The sequence below is a fragment of the Cydia splendana genome, chromosome 8 (assembly GCF_910591565.1).
Source record: "Cydia splendana chromosome 8, ilCydSple1.2, whole genome shotgun sequence".
Lineage (NCBI taxonomy): Eukaryota > Metazoa > Arthropoda > Insecta > Lepidoptera > Tortricidae > Cydia > Cydia splendana.
In genome coordinates this window covers 1,159,714-1,178,663 of record NC_085967.1, presented here as the reverse complement: position 1 = coordinate 1,178,663, position 18,950 = coordinate 1,159,714, and the positions used below count along the sequence as shown (strand labels likewise).

General features: G+C 37.6%; 2 protein-coding genes across 2 annotated transcripts; one reads left to right on the top strand and one right to left on the bottom strand.

Annotated features, from left to right (window-relative positions):
* The first annotated feature begins 437 nt into the window (after window positions 1–437).
* On the top strand, window positions 438–13,589 carry LOC134792608 (BTB/POZ domain-containing protein 9). Its single transcript, XM_063763841.1, has 15 exons — window positions 438–622; window positions 1,433–1,534; window positions 1,998–2,161; window positions 2,490–2,553; window positions 2,849–3,005; window positions 5,724–5,823; window positions 6,256–6,384; window positions 6,893–7,052; window positions 7,903–8,125; window positions 8,721–8,880; window positions 9,984–10,111; window positions 10,583–10,822; window positions 11,150–11,228; window positions 11,874–12,003; window positions 12,518–13,589. The coding sequence occupies exons 2-15, from the start codon at window positions 1,462–1,464 to the stop codon at window positions 12,646–12,648; spliced, it is 1,938 nt and encodes a 645-aa protein (XP_063619911.1). The 5' UTR covers window positions 438–622; window positions 1,433–1,461; the 3' UTR covers window positions 12,649–13,589.
* Window positions 13,590–17,622: 4,033 nt separating this feature from the next.
* LOC134792607 (GTP-binding protein 10 homolog) lies at window positions 17,623–18,889 on the bottom strand. Its single transcript, XM_063763840.1, has one exon. It carries the CDS (start codon window positions 18,848–18,850, stop codon window positions 17,690–17,692), a length of 1,161 nt encoding a protein of 386 aa, XP_063619910.1. The 5' UTR covers window positions 18,851–18,889; the 3' UTR covers window positions 17,623–17,689.
* Window positions 18,890–18,950: the final 61 nt, after the last annotated feature.

Here is an 18,950-nt window from a genome sequence, read left to right as displayed (position 1 = left end):
TATTCTGTTGAAGTTTAAACTGTAACTTTACTTTAATTGATACAAAAAACTTAAAACATTATTGTCAACAATTAGATGTAAATACAATTTCCTCAAAATTTTAATTAACAATTTTGGTACATCAATGACCGGATATCCGATTTCCACCATGCCTTTCCTTTTCCCGCTGTAGTAGGTGAAAATAAAAAGAAGAAAGAAAAGTTCTTGTTAAATTTAGCTTTTTTGCAATATTATGTTTCTGATAAGCGGATTCATAGATTGATGCAAACTTTTTTAATGTAAATGTTTTTATTGTAAAATTAAATTTTGCTTAAATACAGAGCAGTTTGAGTAATGTTTTAAAACGCCTTGCGTTGAAAGCAATCACCGCATCAACCATATCGTCCTCCACCAGTTGCTTAAACAGCTGTGCAGTTGAATGTCAAAATTGTCAGAAATGTCAACTGCGTTGTTTGCGTTTTTCTGCGATATATTTTTGTAATGAGGAAAATAGTTTTCGTTACAGTTAAATGAAATACATATATATGTTCCGTGCATGTTAAAACAAAAATACATATTATAAATCTGGTGCTAAAAGAAGTAAAACTTTCTAATAGCCCCAAGGAATACCGTGACATCATTTGTGAGTGCAATATTATTTCTACATAGCAAAGACTAATACTTGTTCAACTATCTAGCTTACCTTTGCAATATCCTCGTAAATGGCTGAACTCTATTAATTTTCTATTCTACATTTGATGTTAGAATTGTGATAGTATTGGTCTATTGGTAATTATTATTTGTATATGCATAATTCAAATTCATATAATCTTCTTACTTAATGTTTTTATTGCCCTTTTTGCTTGAATATGTGCATCAAATAATTGTTAATTGAGTTTTTACCACTTTACGATATTTACGAGTCCAAGAGGTATTAATTATTTTAGGTAAACAAGGTTTATATTTGATGGATTTTAATAATTTATTATATGATATAGGTGCTGTTGTTGTAATCAATTATTATTGGAAATTAGCATGATATTTGATCATGATCATCATTGTATTTAGAATGTTACTATAATTATGTTTTATATTAATCAAATTTTACTGTTAAACTGTTATTATATTTGTGCGGAAAAATAAAATTTATCTTTAAAATTGTGTTATTAACTGAAAAACCAAAATTTGACAGTGATTCAGGGAAAAATCATGTTGTTCCTTTCTAATGTATGGCACTATCCCTTTCAGCTATTTAGGGTTGTCTAAATTCAAGTCATTATCTTATCTGTGGTCATGCACACAAAGGGACGTCAAGTTGTGCCAACCCAAAAAATTGCTCGGAGCAATACGAAAGAGTACGGAACCCTCGGTGGGCGAGTCCGATTCGCACTTGTCCGGTTTTTTTTAAGTAGAGATGAAGGTCAGCCCTAGTATAATATTTGTTTGTTTGTAGCTCTAACAGGTGGCGGTTAGAGAGAGAAGATGAGCAGCCAGCACCAGTACATGACTGTGAACAACACACCCAGCACGCGGGTTGGGGACATTGAACATATCAGTAAGAACATATTATATATGATTACTACAATAGTTATTAATGAAATAAAACAACTAGTGTGTGAAAGGGTGATGTGAGTGACTGAGTATGTAGAACAGTATGATATAAACCATTTAAATTGTTTTATTTCACTAATTTCTATCAAGTTAACTACATTTTTTTCGATTAAAGGGAAAATGGAAAATTCACTGTTTTTGGCAAGACTCGAACTTGTGATTTTCTGGTACACAATTTTTCTTTTGCATTTTAAAAATTGCTCCATGATCTATTCCTTGGTTGTTCCATTTTGAAAAGTGCTAAATAACTGCTGTGATATTAAAATAAATAATAATAATAAGCTGATGATACAAAATATTTTTTTTTTTATCAAATCAGTAATAATAATACCACAACTTTTATGACGTGAATGTCTTATGCCAGATTTTAACACCCCATTTTGACCACTAACCATTGGTACTTTTAGGTCACCTCTCCGAACACATTGGCTCACTATGCCTCTCCTCCGAATACTCCGATGTGACCCTGATTGTGGAAGGTCAGAGGATCCCCGCCCATAAGGTCATCCTGGCTGCCAGCAGCGACTACTTCCGAGCCCTGCTGTACGGCGGCATGAGGGAGGCCAACCAGGTACACTGAGCCACCGTACACACTATCCTCAAGGTTTAAAAATATGCATTATGGCACAGAATAAATAATAGTACTAGGTACAGAAGGTTCACTCTGTAACAAAACGCGTCTATTACGACAGATATGACCGCGAGCAGGCGTCCGTTCCGTAGCGGTGCGCGGCAACTACTATGGCTAGATACCAAAATTGGTGTGGGCCACATGTACTTGTAGCGACGCGAAGAAATCGCGGAGTGAACCACGCCTGGTTATGGTCATGTAACTTGACAAATATTCTCCTCATGTTCAAATACAAATTTCAAATACTTACCTATGCATTATTTTTCAGGCCGAGGTAGAGCTACAAGCACCACTTCAGGCCTTTAAGGCACTACTACGCTATGTCTACTCAGGTTAGTGAATGGTATTAAAATGTTATTATTAATAATAGTTCGGCCCAAATAGAAACTTTGCGAAACACATTTATTTTGATGCCTCTAACTACTTAACCTGCAGGAATATCTTTCCCATTTTCAGACTTAAATATACCGGTTTTATTAGCTCTTTAAAGGTACAATTTACACCCACGGGGTCGTTCACCTAACGCAGTCTTCGAACCAAAGTATGGGGTTCATTCTTTTTCCGATAAGTTTAAGGACTTATGACGAATGACGATTTCATATTTCTTATTACCTTATTCTATTTCAGGCCACATGGGACTCTCAAACCTCCGTGAAGACACAGTGCTCGACATGTTAGGACTGGCCCACCAGTTCGACTTCCAGGAGCTAGAGGCCGCCATATCAGACTACTTGCGACAGGTGTTAGCCCTGCGCAACGTGTGCTCCGTACTGGATGCCGCCAGGTAGGTAGAGGTAGACTCCTAAACTGACTTCCGTGGACGACGCAAAAGTTGTTTGCTACTTTGCATCAATGAGCACTTACTTGAGCGGGTCAGATAAAAATGAAATTTTTGAAGGTTGAATTGAGTTATCTAAATTAGCCGTGTCTAACAATAAATCTGACAATAAATGATTACTTACTTACTTTAAAAGCTGCTCGAGCACTGGTGGGTTAGCGGAAATGCGCGAGGCTCGTACCAATGATTTTTCCCCGAATTTTCGTACAAAATAAATAAATAAATCATCGCGAGGAAAACTGCATTCATCAACACATGGAAACATAAACACATGGATAGGTAAAAAATCCAATAACATAGATAAAACAATAATACAATATTTGGGCAGAAACAATGATATATATTCGATATGTAATAATTTCACTAAAACCTTCACACAAGAAATAGAAAATATTAAGCACCAATGCGATGTAACTTTTTTGAACAGGGCTGAGTATGTCAATGACTGTACACTATCCTTTAGATTTAAAAAAATATCACATAAAGAAATAGAGAAAATCATAGATTGCCTGTCAATGGAAAAGTCGCCCGGATACGATGAGATTAGAGTGCAAGATATTAAATTTGTCAAGGAAAAAATTAGCCCAATTCTAGCTAGATTCATTAACTTGTGTGTCGAAAGGTCATCGTACCCGGATGACTTAAAATACTCGATCATTAGACCTATATACAAAAGCGGTTGTCATATGAATTACTCTAATTACAGGCCAATTGCGATATTATCTGTTATAAATAAAATTGTCGAAAAAACTATCCTCACGCAAATAACGGAGTACCTAGAACAATATAACATACTATCAATAAATCAGCACGGCTTTAGGAAACATAAAAGTACTGCTACAGCATTAGCGCAATTTTCAGACGATATATGTCATAAGTCAAACGAAAAAAATCACGTAGTTGCCATTTTTATTGATTTAAAAAAAGCTTTTGACACACTCGAACACAGTGTGCTTTTAAAAGCTATGTTCGAGTGTGGCATTCGCGGCTTGGTTAACGACTGGTTTAAACAATACCTAACTAACCGCAAAATGATAACTGAGATCTTAAAGGTGCGCGGCGACGAAGCGCTGATAACAGGCGGCGTGCCAACCGGTTCTGTATATGGGCCAATAGGCTATATAATGCACGTAAACAGTATTGGTAGTATAGTAGAAAATTGTAGTATGTATATGTATGCAGACGATATGTGTATATTTTACGCAGACAAAGATCAGCAAAAAATAGAACAGTGTATACAATCGGATTTAGAAAACATAATAAAATGGTCACATGACAACGGTATCATTATAAATATGTCTAAAACAAAAGCTATGCACATATCGTCTACACATTATCAGAAAAAATGTAAACATTATAATATTATAGGGCACACATACGACTGCTTACATAAACTAAAAGACAACTGTAACTGTAACATAATTGAGTTTGTTGAATCATATAAATATTTAGGGTTAATAATAGACAGGACATTTAACTGGAAATTACAAGTACAAGCATTATGTAACAAATTGAGATATATTTACGTAACTTTCCAACAACTTAAAAAATATGTAAATCGTAAAACCATGCGAACACTTTACTTTGCCCTAGTGGAATCACACATAGATTATGGATTAATAGCATATGGTCGTACATTTAAAACACAACTAGATATGATTAGAAAGCTACAGATTCGGTATTTAAAATTATTAGTTAATCCTAAACAGAAAAAAACTTGTAACAAAGATTATGATCAGCTGTTTAGATTGTGTAATATTCTACCCGTAAATGAAAAATTTAAGTTATTTGTAGCATCTCATAATTATAGTACAAAGTCATTTCCATGTAAAACACAGAATAAAGATAAAGTGACAAGAAGAAAACCTAAACTATTCTTAGAAAATTTTACTCCCATTAATTACTATGGAGAGCGGACGTTTCAATATTTGGTACCTAAAATATTTAATGCACTTCCAGAAAAACTATTTGCTAAAGAGATAAGCCCACATACCTTTAGAACAAGTGTTAAGAAATATTTAATAGATATTTGCCCACAGGAACAGTAGAGAGGGGTCAACTTATTATGGAAACTTATAAAAGTGGACCCGTCTTTGCTGGCCCTGAAGGCCTATAATAGAATAACTAGATTTAAATTTGCATGCTTAGTTATTAAGTTAAAATAATACAGCATGTTTATAAATATTTAACTGACACAAACATGTATATCAAGAGCTTTACTAACTGCCATCAAACTGTTTTGCAGTTTGGCAGTCCTATTTCAATGTAAAACATTTGTACTGTGTCTTATGAAAATAAATAAATAATAATAAATAAATAATAATAATCAGCGAAGAAATTCAAACTAGGTAGTTATTGTTGTATAATTATTTATTTTCTAATATTGTATCGTGTGTCTGGATACCCTTGTGGTATATTCTGTATAAACACTGATTTTGATGTTGATTGTTTAATTTTCTTCAACAGTTACTCTATACTTCACGCCCGTCTGTAAGTTCTGTTTACTAACAAAATGTGCCATTTTCAACCAAAATGTCGATTGTTAATAAGGCGCTATTTCCGTATAGGCTTCATTTGAAATCAACCTTATCTACAACCGACAATGTGCCTTTACCTTTTGGTTGAAAACGTCACAAAATATTGAAATTATTTTTCCTGGTGCAGACTCTACGGCCTTGACGCGTTAATGGACTACTGTTACAACTTCTTAGACAGAAATGCCACAGAGGTCCTTCAACATGACTCCTTCTTACAGTTATCTGTTGTAAGTATTCATATTTTTTCTGTCAAAAACTTCATTTTGATAAGACCTTTTATCGCCAACTGTACTTTTTTCAAACAGTTAATTAGATTAGAGGAACAACGAACAACATTGGAGTGACTATTACTAGCCCTAACTCTTTTTTAACAATTTCTAAGTTCTAACATACCAACACTGCTATATGTTTTTCTTCTTCTACCTAGCGTTTTCCCGGCCTTTGCCAGGGTCCTCTTTCCTACTTGCTTTGCTTTTTGTTTTTGTTAACCAAAATTGACCTTTATGAGTTTTATGACTTATTGTAATGTTAGCATTATTGTCTTAGGTTAGTATTCCACCTGTTCAATTTCTTGGTCCAATGTGCATTGCGTCTCACTCTCTCACTAAGCAAAATGTGAGGACTGCAAGATTATGGCATAATATATTATTTATAAACAGGAGGCACTACAAGGTCTTCTAGAGCGAGACTCATTCTTCGCACCCGAGGTGGACATCTTCAAGGCGGTCTGCAAGTGGTTCGAGGCCAACCAGCAATGGGTCAAGTCTGAGAGTGGACAGGCACAAGTGGTAATAAAAAAAATACTTGCCATATTACTTCCCAAAATTAGACTGCCAGATGCCGCGTACCTCCCTTGCGAGACAACCTTGCAGTGGTCCCTATGTATACTCCAATGGCAAATTTTTGTCAGCACAATCACAGAATAAATAATAGTACTAGGTACAGAAGGTTCACTCTCTAACAAAACGGGTCTATTACGACTGATATGACCGCAAGGTGGCGCAAGCGCGAGCAGGCGTCCGTTCCGTAGCGGTGCGCGGCAACTACTAGTGCTAGACACCAAAATTGGCGTGGGCCGCATGTACTTGTAGCAACGCAACGAAATCGCGGAGTGATCCACGCCTGGTACAATGCACATTTTTCGCATTTTTTCCCTTACCTTATTTGGTTTTTGTTTGAAATATGCGACACATGTAAACTTTTAATTGCGTTGACTTTGTAATTTAAACTCTCCTCGAGGATATTATATTCATATTCGAAAAATGAACATTCTAAATTAGTTTCTATTCCCAACAGGAGAAGATCCTAAAATGCGTGCGTCTTACGCTCATGAGTCTTGAAGAACTACTGCGAGTTGTTCGACCATTTGCGCCCGTAACCCCCGACATGTTGCTTGACGCCATACACGATAAGACTCGAACCCGCAGCACAGACCTACGTCACCGTGGATTATTACGTAAGTCCTTATATAAGGCCTAACTGCCCTAACTTCAGTCGGTAAGAAATGTCTTTTTCTCAAAAATGGACGGCAAAGTCGACTTTGCCGTTTAAAAAATAGGTTGCGAAGCGCGTAGTTTATGGTCAGTCAAAAATTAAAAAGTTAAAAACATTGCAGTCTCGATTTTGGGACTGCAATGTTGCATACAAATTCCATTATTTGTCGAGTTCCAAACTTTTTAAAATTTGAAATGGCCATATCAAATGAAGGCACAGGCCCATTAAACAGCCAAACAGATGATTAGTACCGCGACTATTTAGCTGTCTCAAATAGGTTGGCGTATTTTCGGCAGAAAAATACACTTCTATTTTTTTATTAAAAAAATAAAAAGGCGGCAAAGCTAATTTTTTCAATTGTTTCTACTTTTTTCTGTGAAAATATATACGTAAGAAAGTTGCTTTTGTAAAATATTTCTATGGTATTTATATTTCTTGCACCATTTTTGAGAAAAGCACTATATATGACTCGGCTGGAAGGCTACTTGCTGGCTTCGGATTCAATTAAACGGACTCCCAAGGTCGTCCGTTTAAAACGAATCCTCAGCCTGCAAGTAGCTACTTCCGAGCCTCGACAATAATGTACTATTTTCTACATGTATTTGGGTGGGCACCGATCTTTAGTCCACCGACGGACCGGCAGCTGACTTTCACGAGGTTTCATTATACCTACATCTCGGTTAGCCACCTCCCGCGTTTTATCAAGAACGTTATTATACAAATCTATTGCTGACTTACGGTCCAAAAGTTCACTAATGTACTTAGATTGGCCTACGGTAAGGTAGGATGTTTCAATTTTGTTTTTCTTACAGTTCCCGAAGAAAACGTGGCAACACTAAAACGAGGGGCTCGCGTCATCGCCGGCGACATGCGCTCAGCGCTCCTAGATGGCGATTGCGAAAACTACGATATGGAGCGAGGATACACCCGACATACTATCAGCGATGACCCCAACAACCCGGGGATACTAGTTCGACTCCCGGCCCCGACCATCCTGAACCATTTGAGGCTGTTGCTGTGGGACAGAGATAACAGGTCTGTTCTCCCATACGCTCTGGGATCTAGCCAAGTTACAATTTATTATATGAAATGCCAAAAAAACGTAAATATCATCTACATGATGCATCTTTCATCTCGTATAGGTATTCCGATATATTTTTACTTTTCGATTGGCATTTGTCGATATGTACGCTTATCCTCGCTACCGGCAGCTAGATCAGTGGTCTCCAACCTTTTTTTGTAGAGCCACTATTATTTACAAAATGTTTTCATCAACTTCAATGGATTAAGGGCCAGTTGCACCAACCACATTTGACAGACTGATCAACGTCAGCCGGCGCGCCCCGGCACTTTACTATGAAACTTTCCATACATAAAAATTTAGCGAACTCTTTAACGATACGAACAGTTTGGTGCAACCGACCCTAAGACCATAAAAGTTTATCAGCTAGTTACTTTTGAGACCCTGTACTGACTGATTAAACGCACGGAGCCATTGACTTAACATGGTCATGCATTAGTAAAATCTCACTCACTTATCTACAATCTTCTGGAAGAACGTATAAAATATGGTGCATGTGACAGTTTACTTCAACAGTAAATTTGTCTAACAATCTCTTATTTTTCGCAGATCATACGCATACTTCATAGAAGTATCAGTGGACCAGAAAGACTGGGTGCGAGTGATCGAGCACAGCAAGTACTACTGTCGCTCGTGGCAGAACCTGTACTTCCCGGCCAGAGTGGTCCAGTATATCAAGATAGTGGGCACCAGCAATACTGTCAACAAGGTAGGTTAGGTAGTAGAGAGACTGGGTGCGAGTGATCGAGCACAGCAAGTACTACTGTCGCTCGTGGCAGAACCTGTACTTCCCGGCCAGGGTGGTCCAGTATATCAAGATAGTGGGCACCAGCAATACTGTCAACAAGGTAGGTTAGGTAGTAGAGAGACTGGGTGCGAGTGATCGAGCACAGCAAGTACTACTGTCGCTCGTGGCAGAACCTGTACTTCCCGGCCAGGGTGGTCCAGTATATCAAGATAGTGGGCACCAGCAATACTGTCAACAAGGTAGGTTAGGTAGTAGAGAGACTGGGTGCGAGTGATCGAGCACAGCAAGTACTACTGTCGCTCGTGGCAGAACCTGTACTTCCCGGCCAGAGTGGTCCAGTATATCAAGATAGTGGGCACCAGCAATACTGCCAACAAGGTAGGTTTATATTGAAATAAGAGTACCTTGGAGTATTGGTTTATATCCTACCGGCTGCGCCACTGCCACGCAGAAATCTTTTATGAGGAGTTAAATATTCGTGTTAAACTGAGATTAGAATTTGTTGTTACAAAATATCAAGAAGTAAGTATGCAAGTAAATAAGAAAATTTAGTGTTCTCAATAGAAAAAGAGTCAATTTTTTCATCTTAAAATGTTTATTTGATCAGTTTTTGAGGTTCCTGTGTAGTAGAAATTTGAACATCTTCCTTAATTTTCAAAATTCAAAACTCTATTATCTTTTATTGTTGTAGAATCGCCTAGCGTTTTTTTTTAAATCTAAATAGGGTATTTCCCTACTAGTCAAATCAGTTTCTTTTTAGAACTGGCAAAACGATTTGCTAATATGGAATTTATATGAAAACTAATATAGTGACGTCGCGGTCTAGGTCTACTCACCTCCTTATTATATTTCTATCCGCTTTATTCAATAGTAATTGTGTTTAAAAATAACTGCTATCTATGTTTTTCTAATAATGATCTCATGCTTTAATTCGTGCAGGGTGTGGAATGATTTATTTTAAATACAAGAAACATCCATGTGGCTCACTTTGAAACCTCACTTTCATTTTAAAAAGAAACACCAAGGTAGAGACAAAGTGATTATTGCATGTTTTTTTTTTTCAGGTTTTCCACGCAGTGGCCCTAGAAGCAATGCACACAGCGCGCGTGCCTCCTTTAAGTAACGGCCTCGTGCGGCCTCTACACAACGTGGCTACTGTCGAGCTATCCGCCGTCGTCATTGAGGGCATCAGGTCAGTCGGTTACTATCATCATTTATAACTTAGGCACATGTATAGATAGACGATACCGAACGTGATTTTACATGGAACTACCCACATATCAAAAAATTCTTCTTCCGCTAAAGGAGAAAACAAGTGCCAAGAAGACGTATCGTAGACAAGGTCACTACCAAAAAGGCAAGGCAGCCGCTTTTCGCACGCAACCACAATAAATAATAGTACTAGGTACAGAAGGTCACTCTCTACCAAAACGCGTCTACTACGACAGATGACTGCTAGGTGGCGCAAGCGCGAGCAGGCGTCCGTTCCGCAGCGCTGCGCAACTATACTATGGCCTGTATTGGACAGGTGGCATACCACCCTAAAATGATTGATATTACTTGGTCCTAAATGTATGTTTTGTTCATCAATGTTGTCTTTTTAGAGGTTCATTTCTAATTAATTTAATTGAGGTTTTACTTACAAAAGCTTTTTGTTTCCCAGCCGTTCCCGCAACGCGCTCCTAAACGGCGACACGGAGCACTACGACTGGGAGCAGGGCTACACGTGCCACCAGCTCGGCTCCGGCGCCATCGTAGTCCAGCTGGCGCAGCCCTACCTGCTCTCCTCCATCCGCCTGCTGCTGTGGGACTGCGACTACCGCCACTACTCGTACTACGTGGAGACCAGCGTCAACTACTGGGACTGGGAGACCGTCTGTGACCGCACCAGAGACGCCGCTAGGTATGATGTTATACCAAACTTGTGAGAAACGAGCATTCAGCTCATCTGGTAGTAAGTGGACACCGTTTTATCTATACCTACATATATTGTAACTTGAAAATTGTCATGTGCGCGTTCTCGACCCTTTTGACAACTTGTACCTACACTCATTGAAATACACATATAAAACTAAAATGACATTTTTGTTAGCCATTTTACTAGGAGATCATCTTGCTTTTGTTTGTACAAATTTTTATTAAAATTACAGACCGGTGAGACAAGTTGAACCGATCCTGTTCTAAGTATGCATTGAATAGTTCGATCTATAAGTATATTAATTTATTATAGATCGTGGCAGGTGATCTACTTCTCTCCGCGTCCAGTATCCATTATTCGCGTCGTCGGAACCAACAATTCAGTTAACGAGGTACTTATTTATGTGTTTATTACTGTGTTTTGACTAACTGACTTCTAGATTTCTTTCTTTAGGAGGTTCTCAATTCTATTTTTTCCCCAATTTCAACGGCTGAGTGAGATCTTAAGGTCAACTAGAGGTGCAAATCAAATGAAACCAAAATAAACACAATTTTAAAGTTCGAACAGGAGGAGGATTGGCCTGGAGATTAATGGTGTTATTTATTAATGCGTAAAGTATTTTTTCACCTCAGCAGTTCGAACAAGGGTACTTTGCTCACTGAGTGTGTCTCACATTCAAGTGACCTTTATAGTCTAATGTCATTTCAACATGCGGGGTCTAATACAAGTTCGATATACTTGGGTTCTATTATCTCTGTCCCTCTAGGTATGTTCTCACTGCTTAGGGTGAAAAATTTTGTGTACTACACGACATCAAAGTTATTTACATCTCGTGCGCTTTTGAATCCCTTACTACGCTCAAGATTCTAAATTAGATTCACTCGCTACGCTCGTGAATCTATTATAGAATCTTTCGCTTGCACGGGACTCAAAATAAGCACTCGAAGAAATATCAAACTTTGATCTCTTGTTGTACAAATAACTATTGTTTAGAGTAAACTACTAGTTTTATATGCAATAATGGCTTATTTCGAAGGTATTTCACATGGTGCACTTGGAGTGCCCGGCGCAAGTGGAGGAGGCGTCCGGTGACCCGGCCGCCAAGAAACCCCGCGCCGACAGTCAGACACCTACGCCTGCCGGTAACAACAGTAATGCCGTCGCTGGTAAGTTTAAATTGTCTTTACAAAGCAAATTGGAACTTTATTGTGACAATTTGTTATCCTTTGAAATTTGTGTGAAATAAAAATTTCATTAATAATTTATTGCGATCGGATCACACCTAGATAAAGTCCATCTAAGCTAATTTTGTACCGATTTGTATAGTATAAAGTGAGCAAATCTCATTATAAACGTCGTATTTTTATAGGAATTTGACATTAATGATGATATTGCTACATTTTGTCATCGCAAATGCCGTGTAGATGCAGAGTTGTTTTGGCCGTTATCTAGACGGCCGGTGCGGCGTGTGGTAATGGGCCTTGACTGTTTTTAATGCCCAGTGCAGTAAATATGACTTGAGCCTTATTTCCGTGGCTGTTTGTGCGGATTATCTTGTTACTTGTTTCCGTTAGTTTCAAGCTGTTAAAGATAAGTTCTTAATGATCATTCGGACATCCTAGAAAACACAGTATACACAATTACACACAATGTCCTAAACTGTGTCCATTCCATGTTCAGCCGCCCCCGCAGCCGCCGTCCCCCGCGCCGCGTCCCCCCCGCCCTCCCCGCCCGCCCCGCCCGCGCCCGAGCAGCCCCTCCCGCCCGCCGAGACCGCCACCGAGGCCGAGGAGCGCTACGACGACGAATGAACACCACGGGTATGGAACGATTCACAACAAACATGTTATGTTTGAGTTTACAAGTGAGCGCACTGAATACAACGAAACAATGAAAAATCTTGGACCGATGGTTGTGGAGCTCTGGCTGGCAGGGCTAAATTTCTCTATACATAATCAGAAGTACAAAACCAGATTTTGTTGAGATATATTAGTCTCTATGTACCTTTAAATATCTGAAAGGTCTAACACAGGTGATTAACTGATTTTGCGTAATGTTGAATTTATAACAGAAAATTTACCTTGATCTTTCCTGTGTTAGATAACTATATTATATACGAAGAATACGGGGATAGAGACAGTTTCGCTATTTAAATTGTATTCTTTAGCAGCATTAAAAATATATTTTTACGATCAAAAAGATATCAAGCCAGAGGTTTACAACCTTCGATCCTATTTGATTCAATTTACGTAATAAGCATATCAAAAGCGCACTAAAAATTGTAAAGGTCCTGAAATGTGAAAATATGTTATAGTATAACTCACATTTAAAATTTCCAACGGATTGTAGAGATTATCGTGTTGCACTAAAGACCCTTCCTATAATATTTTATAGCTAGCGTAAGACTCGCTTTAAGAGCTTTATACCATTATAGCTAAGTAATGGCAGGAGTTCCCAACCCTTAGGATGACCCTCCACTTTTAAAGATAACAGTACCGAAACTACAAGAAAACAAAATGGATTACTTATAAAGAATAAAGAGACATGAAAACGCAACGCAAAAAGATTGGGCAACCCTGTTTTACAGATATCACTCTAGACAAATACTTGGAAATCACTTCGATAAATCATGAACATGTATTTTGATAATCATGCAATATCGAGAAACTATTTTTTATAATGTAAATTAATTATGTTGAAATGAAATTAAATGGTATCAATCGATTCCACTCATTTGAATGAAAAATCATTTGTATGTCAATCTCTTTCTACAGTGTGATTCTCTTGGAAGTAGCTTGAACGTTGTATACCCATGAGAACAGCTGCTGGAGCTACTTTTAAGAGAATTACTTCGTACAAAAAGATACGAAACATAAACCTGCTGCTTAAATCTTTGGTCTCATACAAACATTTGATCCTTACAAAAAATACAATCGGTTGATACCATAATAAAATTGACATTGTACGTACGGTCAAGGAATTTAATGTAAGTACCATTACGTACCTTATCGCAGTACAATAGTATGAGCTCCCTAGCGACCTCCATATGTATTGTCACTGTGACAAGGTAAGAAATGGTACTGAAATTAAATTCCTTGACTGTACTAATTGCAAATTGAAAAAGCCTCTGTTGATTAGTAGTAATATGTCATCATCCATCCTTTTCTAACCCGCAAGGCTGGTTAGTGTGATAGAGATACATGCTGACGTATGCGATTCATGTGAAGATAATCGCTAAGTGATTTTAAATTCTATACCGTAGGGATAGAGTTCATAATCGAGTTGGAATGGTCCCCTGACTAAAGATTGTAGGCAGCTTTTTATAACAGTCACATAAATGATTTGAAAAACAAGAATACAACTGAAATATCACGAATAAAATAAAATTAAGTATAAACTTACTAGACTCAACATATGGGGCGATGGCGCTTACGCCGCACAGCGTCGCGCGGCATTGTATTTATATCGGAGCATCGTTAATAATGGCGTAAGCGCCATCGACAATAAGGTCCCGTTTCATAGATAACGTCACATATATAGTATCATCAAATAAATTATGGTGTAACACAAGTATAGTATAAGGATAAGCCAAATTAACTGTCACATTTTTTACATATTTTTCTTAAACATCGTACAAACTGCTGGGTGCCTAGCCAAGTTGACAAACGTTTGCGCTACGATAACGAAACGCTTTGTGTCTCTCTATCACTCTTCCATATTAGTGCGACAGTGACAGTTGCGTTTCGTTCGCTACGGAGCGTAAACGATTGGCATGTCGGCTACGCACCCTGACTTCCGTACATTTCAAAATTTCACTCTTGCGTGCGTGTTTTATTAAAAAAAATGTATGTAGGATAATTCGCCAGTAACTGGCCGCCCTTAACTAAAAATGAATTCTATTCACCTATAAACAGAATTCATTTTAGTATAAGGTTTCAATAACTGACCAGCTTTCAATAACTGGCCACCTTGAATATGCCCACCTTGAAGGTGAATAGAATTCATTTTAGGTTTGGGGTGGCCAGTTACTAAAAGTAGCCAATTACCGGCTAATTATCCTACTGGCACATTGTTAAATCGATGTTAGTGTGAATCGCATAACCCACTGTTTTGATTGTGGAATTGTCAATCGTTCAGATTGGACGTAGTTCGTGATAATGTTGATATACCTAAGTTATTCCATGTTAGAGTAGTTACGACCGTCAATTTAGTTATTTAGTCCTTAAGATGTTTTCTAGTCTTTATCTCTTGGCTGGCTTCGGTTGATTATATTTGCTCATTTGGATGGTTTGTTTGGCATTAATCTTTGGAACAAAATCTTTTGTACCGTCACGCTGCGCGATTGTTACGCCATTTAGGGTCCTAGCTAGATTGGTTGTTCCATACTTACACTGTGGAATGTCCAATTTAGCTAGAACCCTAAATTAGGTAACAATCACGGAGCGTGACTGTACTATTAATAGCAACAGACTTGGCTAAATGTTTATAGACCTTAAAGCTGCCTTTCCACTGAGGACTTGAGGAGGAGATGAGCGAAGGTGAGAGGAGACTTGGGGGGATTAACCAATAGCATTGGTTGTCTTCTCCGCTCCGCTGGATTACAATTACAACCAATGCAACAACCAACAACCGCAGCAGCTGTCTGCCAGCTGTTGGTTGGTCGATTCCCGCACATCTCCGCTTCAGTGAAAAGGCAGCTTAACTCGTTGCAATGTTTACAAAATAGTCCGTCAACTGAGTTGACGATGGTACATCGGATCTCGAACTTTATTACAATGAGGTAAGGTCTTCATTTCTAGCAATGCCGCCTTTCAGATGCCTGTTTGTGAAATATAAAAGGATAAAAAAATAATGCAAATAATCATAATTCTATATCGCAGGCATGCCTGAAAAAAAACCATCGGAAAAAATTTGGTATTTCCTGTGGTGTCTCACATATAATTGTATCTGTAACCTAGTGCTTTAACTTTTCCTTAGACATTTCCCAAAACTTATTCCTTAATGTTGTATCGTTTTACTCTAAGTCTTTAGTTATAATTGAAGACCACATCTGTTGGATTTTATATCCTATGCGTTTTAAGTTAAGGTGGAATATTCTTTGAATAAATTTATTGGTGGTCTTCGTTTAAAATGGATTATCGTGTCGTCTTTATAATAGGGATGATGACACATGTTGAATTTTATAACAAAACCTAGTAAAATAGATAGCAAAGTCACTTATCGTTTTGTTAGGGGCGTTTCGCGAGTGAAGTACGATTGTCAGACTTTGACTATCATTTCTGACTTTTGTATTGCTTTATTGCAATGGGTACCATATAGACATTTGATCCTAAAAACAAACCTGATCGATTGATATCGTAAATGAAAATTTGTCATCTAGCCTATTATGTTAAATCTTATTTATCTGTTTTTAAGTAAGTACTAAACATTTATTGTAATATTGACTCCTGTTAACTCCCATCTTTAATTTTCTGATCCAAACCAAAATATTCCAATCGTTACTAAGCCACTTGTTTTTTTCTGTGAATACAAAATTATAAATATGTATAACGAACTCCAATCCAGCGAACATCTGCACTGTTCCCACAAGCTATCATCATAATGCGTTTTACTTATAAATAATCAGAAAGACAAACGCCAGGTCTTTATCCACATGGTTGTTTCCACCATTATGGTTTGAAAAACTGCTGAAACTCTAGTGGTAGTAAGGTTTATTTTGATTTGGATGCACATTTAGTTACAAATATCGTTTGTAATCTCAATCATGACGTAAATGTTAGAATCAGGTGATATATATTGCACAACGCGAAGGTGGATTTAATTTTTTTTAAACATTATGATATGACGATGATATATTATGAATTCGCTATCCTTTGCGGAAAATAGGAAAGTTTATTTTACTATTGTATTAGATTGGAGTGTTGGAACCTAAAGGCAAACTCCTTTATTACTAGCATTTTCTATTTACCATAGTGCATGTTAGTTACTACTGTTGTTCAATATTGGGGTTAGATTTGCTAATTTTCCGAGACAAGGATGTTGGAATAAGGATTGACGTATTATGTGATATTCAGGATTAACCTTTAAATTGTGTCTTTTGGTTTCAAATCTTGGTTGTGCTGTACAAACAGCAACACTACTAACTGTACATCGGTGGACCTTATTAAAAAGACATAAGGTCCATCGATGTACACAGTTAACAGTTTGGGCGATGGTATAGATAGAGCAGAAAAAAACTTAATAAATGAAAAAAGATCACTAAAAATTCAGTCAGAATCCTTATCATAGAGACAAGGTTAAATTAAGAATCCTGAATGTCGCATTACATAGGGACGTTAGACCTTAGCGCGTCACAGACGGAAAGCCCGTCTTTAACTGTGATAAAATTGGAACCAGTCGTGAAAAGCTGGGGTGGGTGTGGCTACATTCATTATCCTTTGTAGTTGTAAGGCAGAGATATAATATTGTAGAGCTTTTAATATGTTTTAATAAAAATTAAGTGATAACAGTGTTTCATTTATTGATTTTTAACCTTTTATGTGTGTGATGATCTAAAATCTTGGGTTAAAACCTTGGTTGTGTTGTGCTGTATTGTATAGACAAGAACAAAATCTTTCTGAAAAAAGTTCCAAAAATTGACAAAAACGATCAGGATCTCTCTTATACATACACAGATAAGAGGTTTATGTTGCTGAAATGAATTACGAAAAATAATGCTTACTTATGGTATAGTCTTTTATTTTCTTACTTAAGATATATTCAATTTAGAAATAAATCTATACTATCTTATATTTACAATGTACTTGTTTTCATATTGAACAAAATAGAGACATGGGTACATAAATATAAGCACTAAGTGACTTTGGGCCCTCTCTCAGTCATTATGGCCCTGGTTCTCCTAAGCATGTCACTGGCATCCACAATATCAGGATTATTCTCATCTGCATACTCATCCAGCCTTTTCCGCAGCAGTTGTTTCAAGTCTTGTATACTGTCACTGTTATTTAAAGCAGATATACCAATGACATCTTCAAATTCTATTATTTTCTCTGGCCTTATTTCTGTAGGCACAGACCCTATAGCTCTGTCTAAATTCTTAAGGGAATCCTTAACTTCTTCAAATATGGCTTCAGCACCCTCCAAGTCCATTTTATTAACAGCTAAGATGGCTGGCTTCTCTAACAACTCTGGGTCGTAAAGTTCCAACTCCTTGTTAAGCAGCAGCACAGTTTCAAGACATGTCCTTCTAGGATATTTGGGGCTAAGTTGGAAGCCTTGTACATCAGCTATGAAAAGTAGTAATTTTGTTCTTTCTACATGCTTTAAGAACTTGTGTCCAAGTCCTATATTGTTATGAGCTCCTTCAATAAGCCCTGGCAGGTCCGCTATGGAAATCTGTCTCAAATCTTCATATTGTATCACTCCTTTATTTGGTTTGATTGTTGTGAATGGATAGTTAGCTATCTTAGGTTTAGCTCTTGATATAGCTTTTAACAAGGAGCTTTTGCCAGCATTGGGGAACCCAACAAGTCCTATATCAGCAATTAATTTAAGATCTAATCTTATGTGATATATCTGACCGAAGTGTCCTAAGAAATTGTTCTGTGAGTTGCCTCCAGGGCCTCCTCTAGCAAGTATTATGGTTTCATCTTCCTTGTCAATGGAACCTAGGACCTTTCCATCCTCTCGGTAAATCGTTACGCCGAGGGGGATCTCAAGTTGGATGTCGGAGCCGGGATTGCCAACAATTTTCGTCTTCCTGCTGTCTTCTCCGTGCCCTGCGCTTATAGTTTTCATCCGGTACTTATTCGATATATTTAGTAGATTTGCCTTCTCTTTACCGATGCAGTAAACACAGCCACCCTGACCTCCGAGGCCCCCGAACTTAGGAAGGCCGGTGCCCCCAGTGCCGCCTTTCACATGAAGCCTTATAGAGTCGACGAATCGACTGCGGAGATAATTGCGTGGTCGTTTAATTTCCTTAGCCAATAATGGCCTAAGTATAAACACCATTTTAAATCTTATGCAAAATAAATAATCGTGCTTACATGAAGGTATTTTAGGTTATAATTTATTTACTTTTTTGACATTTGGAGGATATCATTGCCATTCT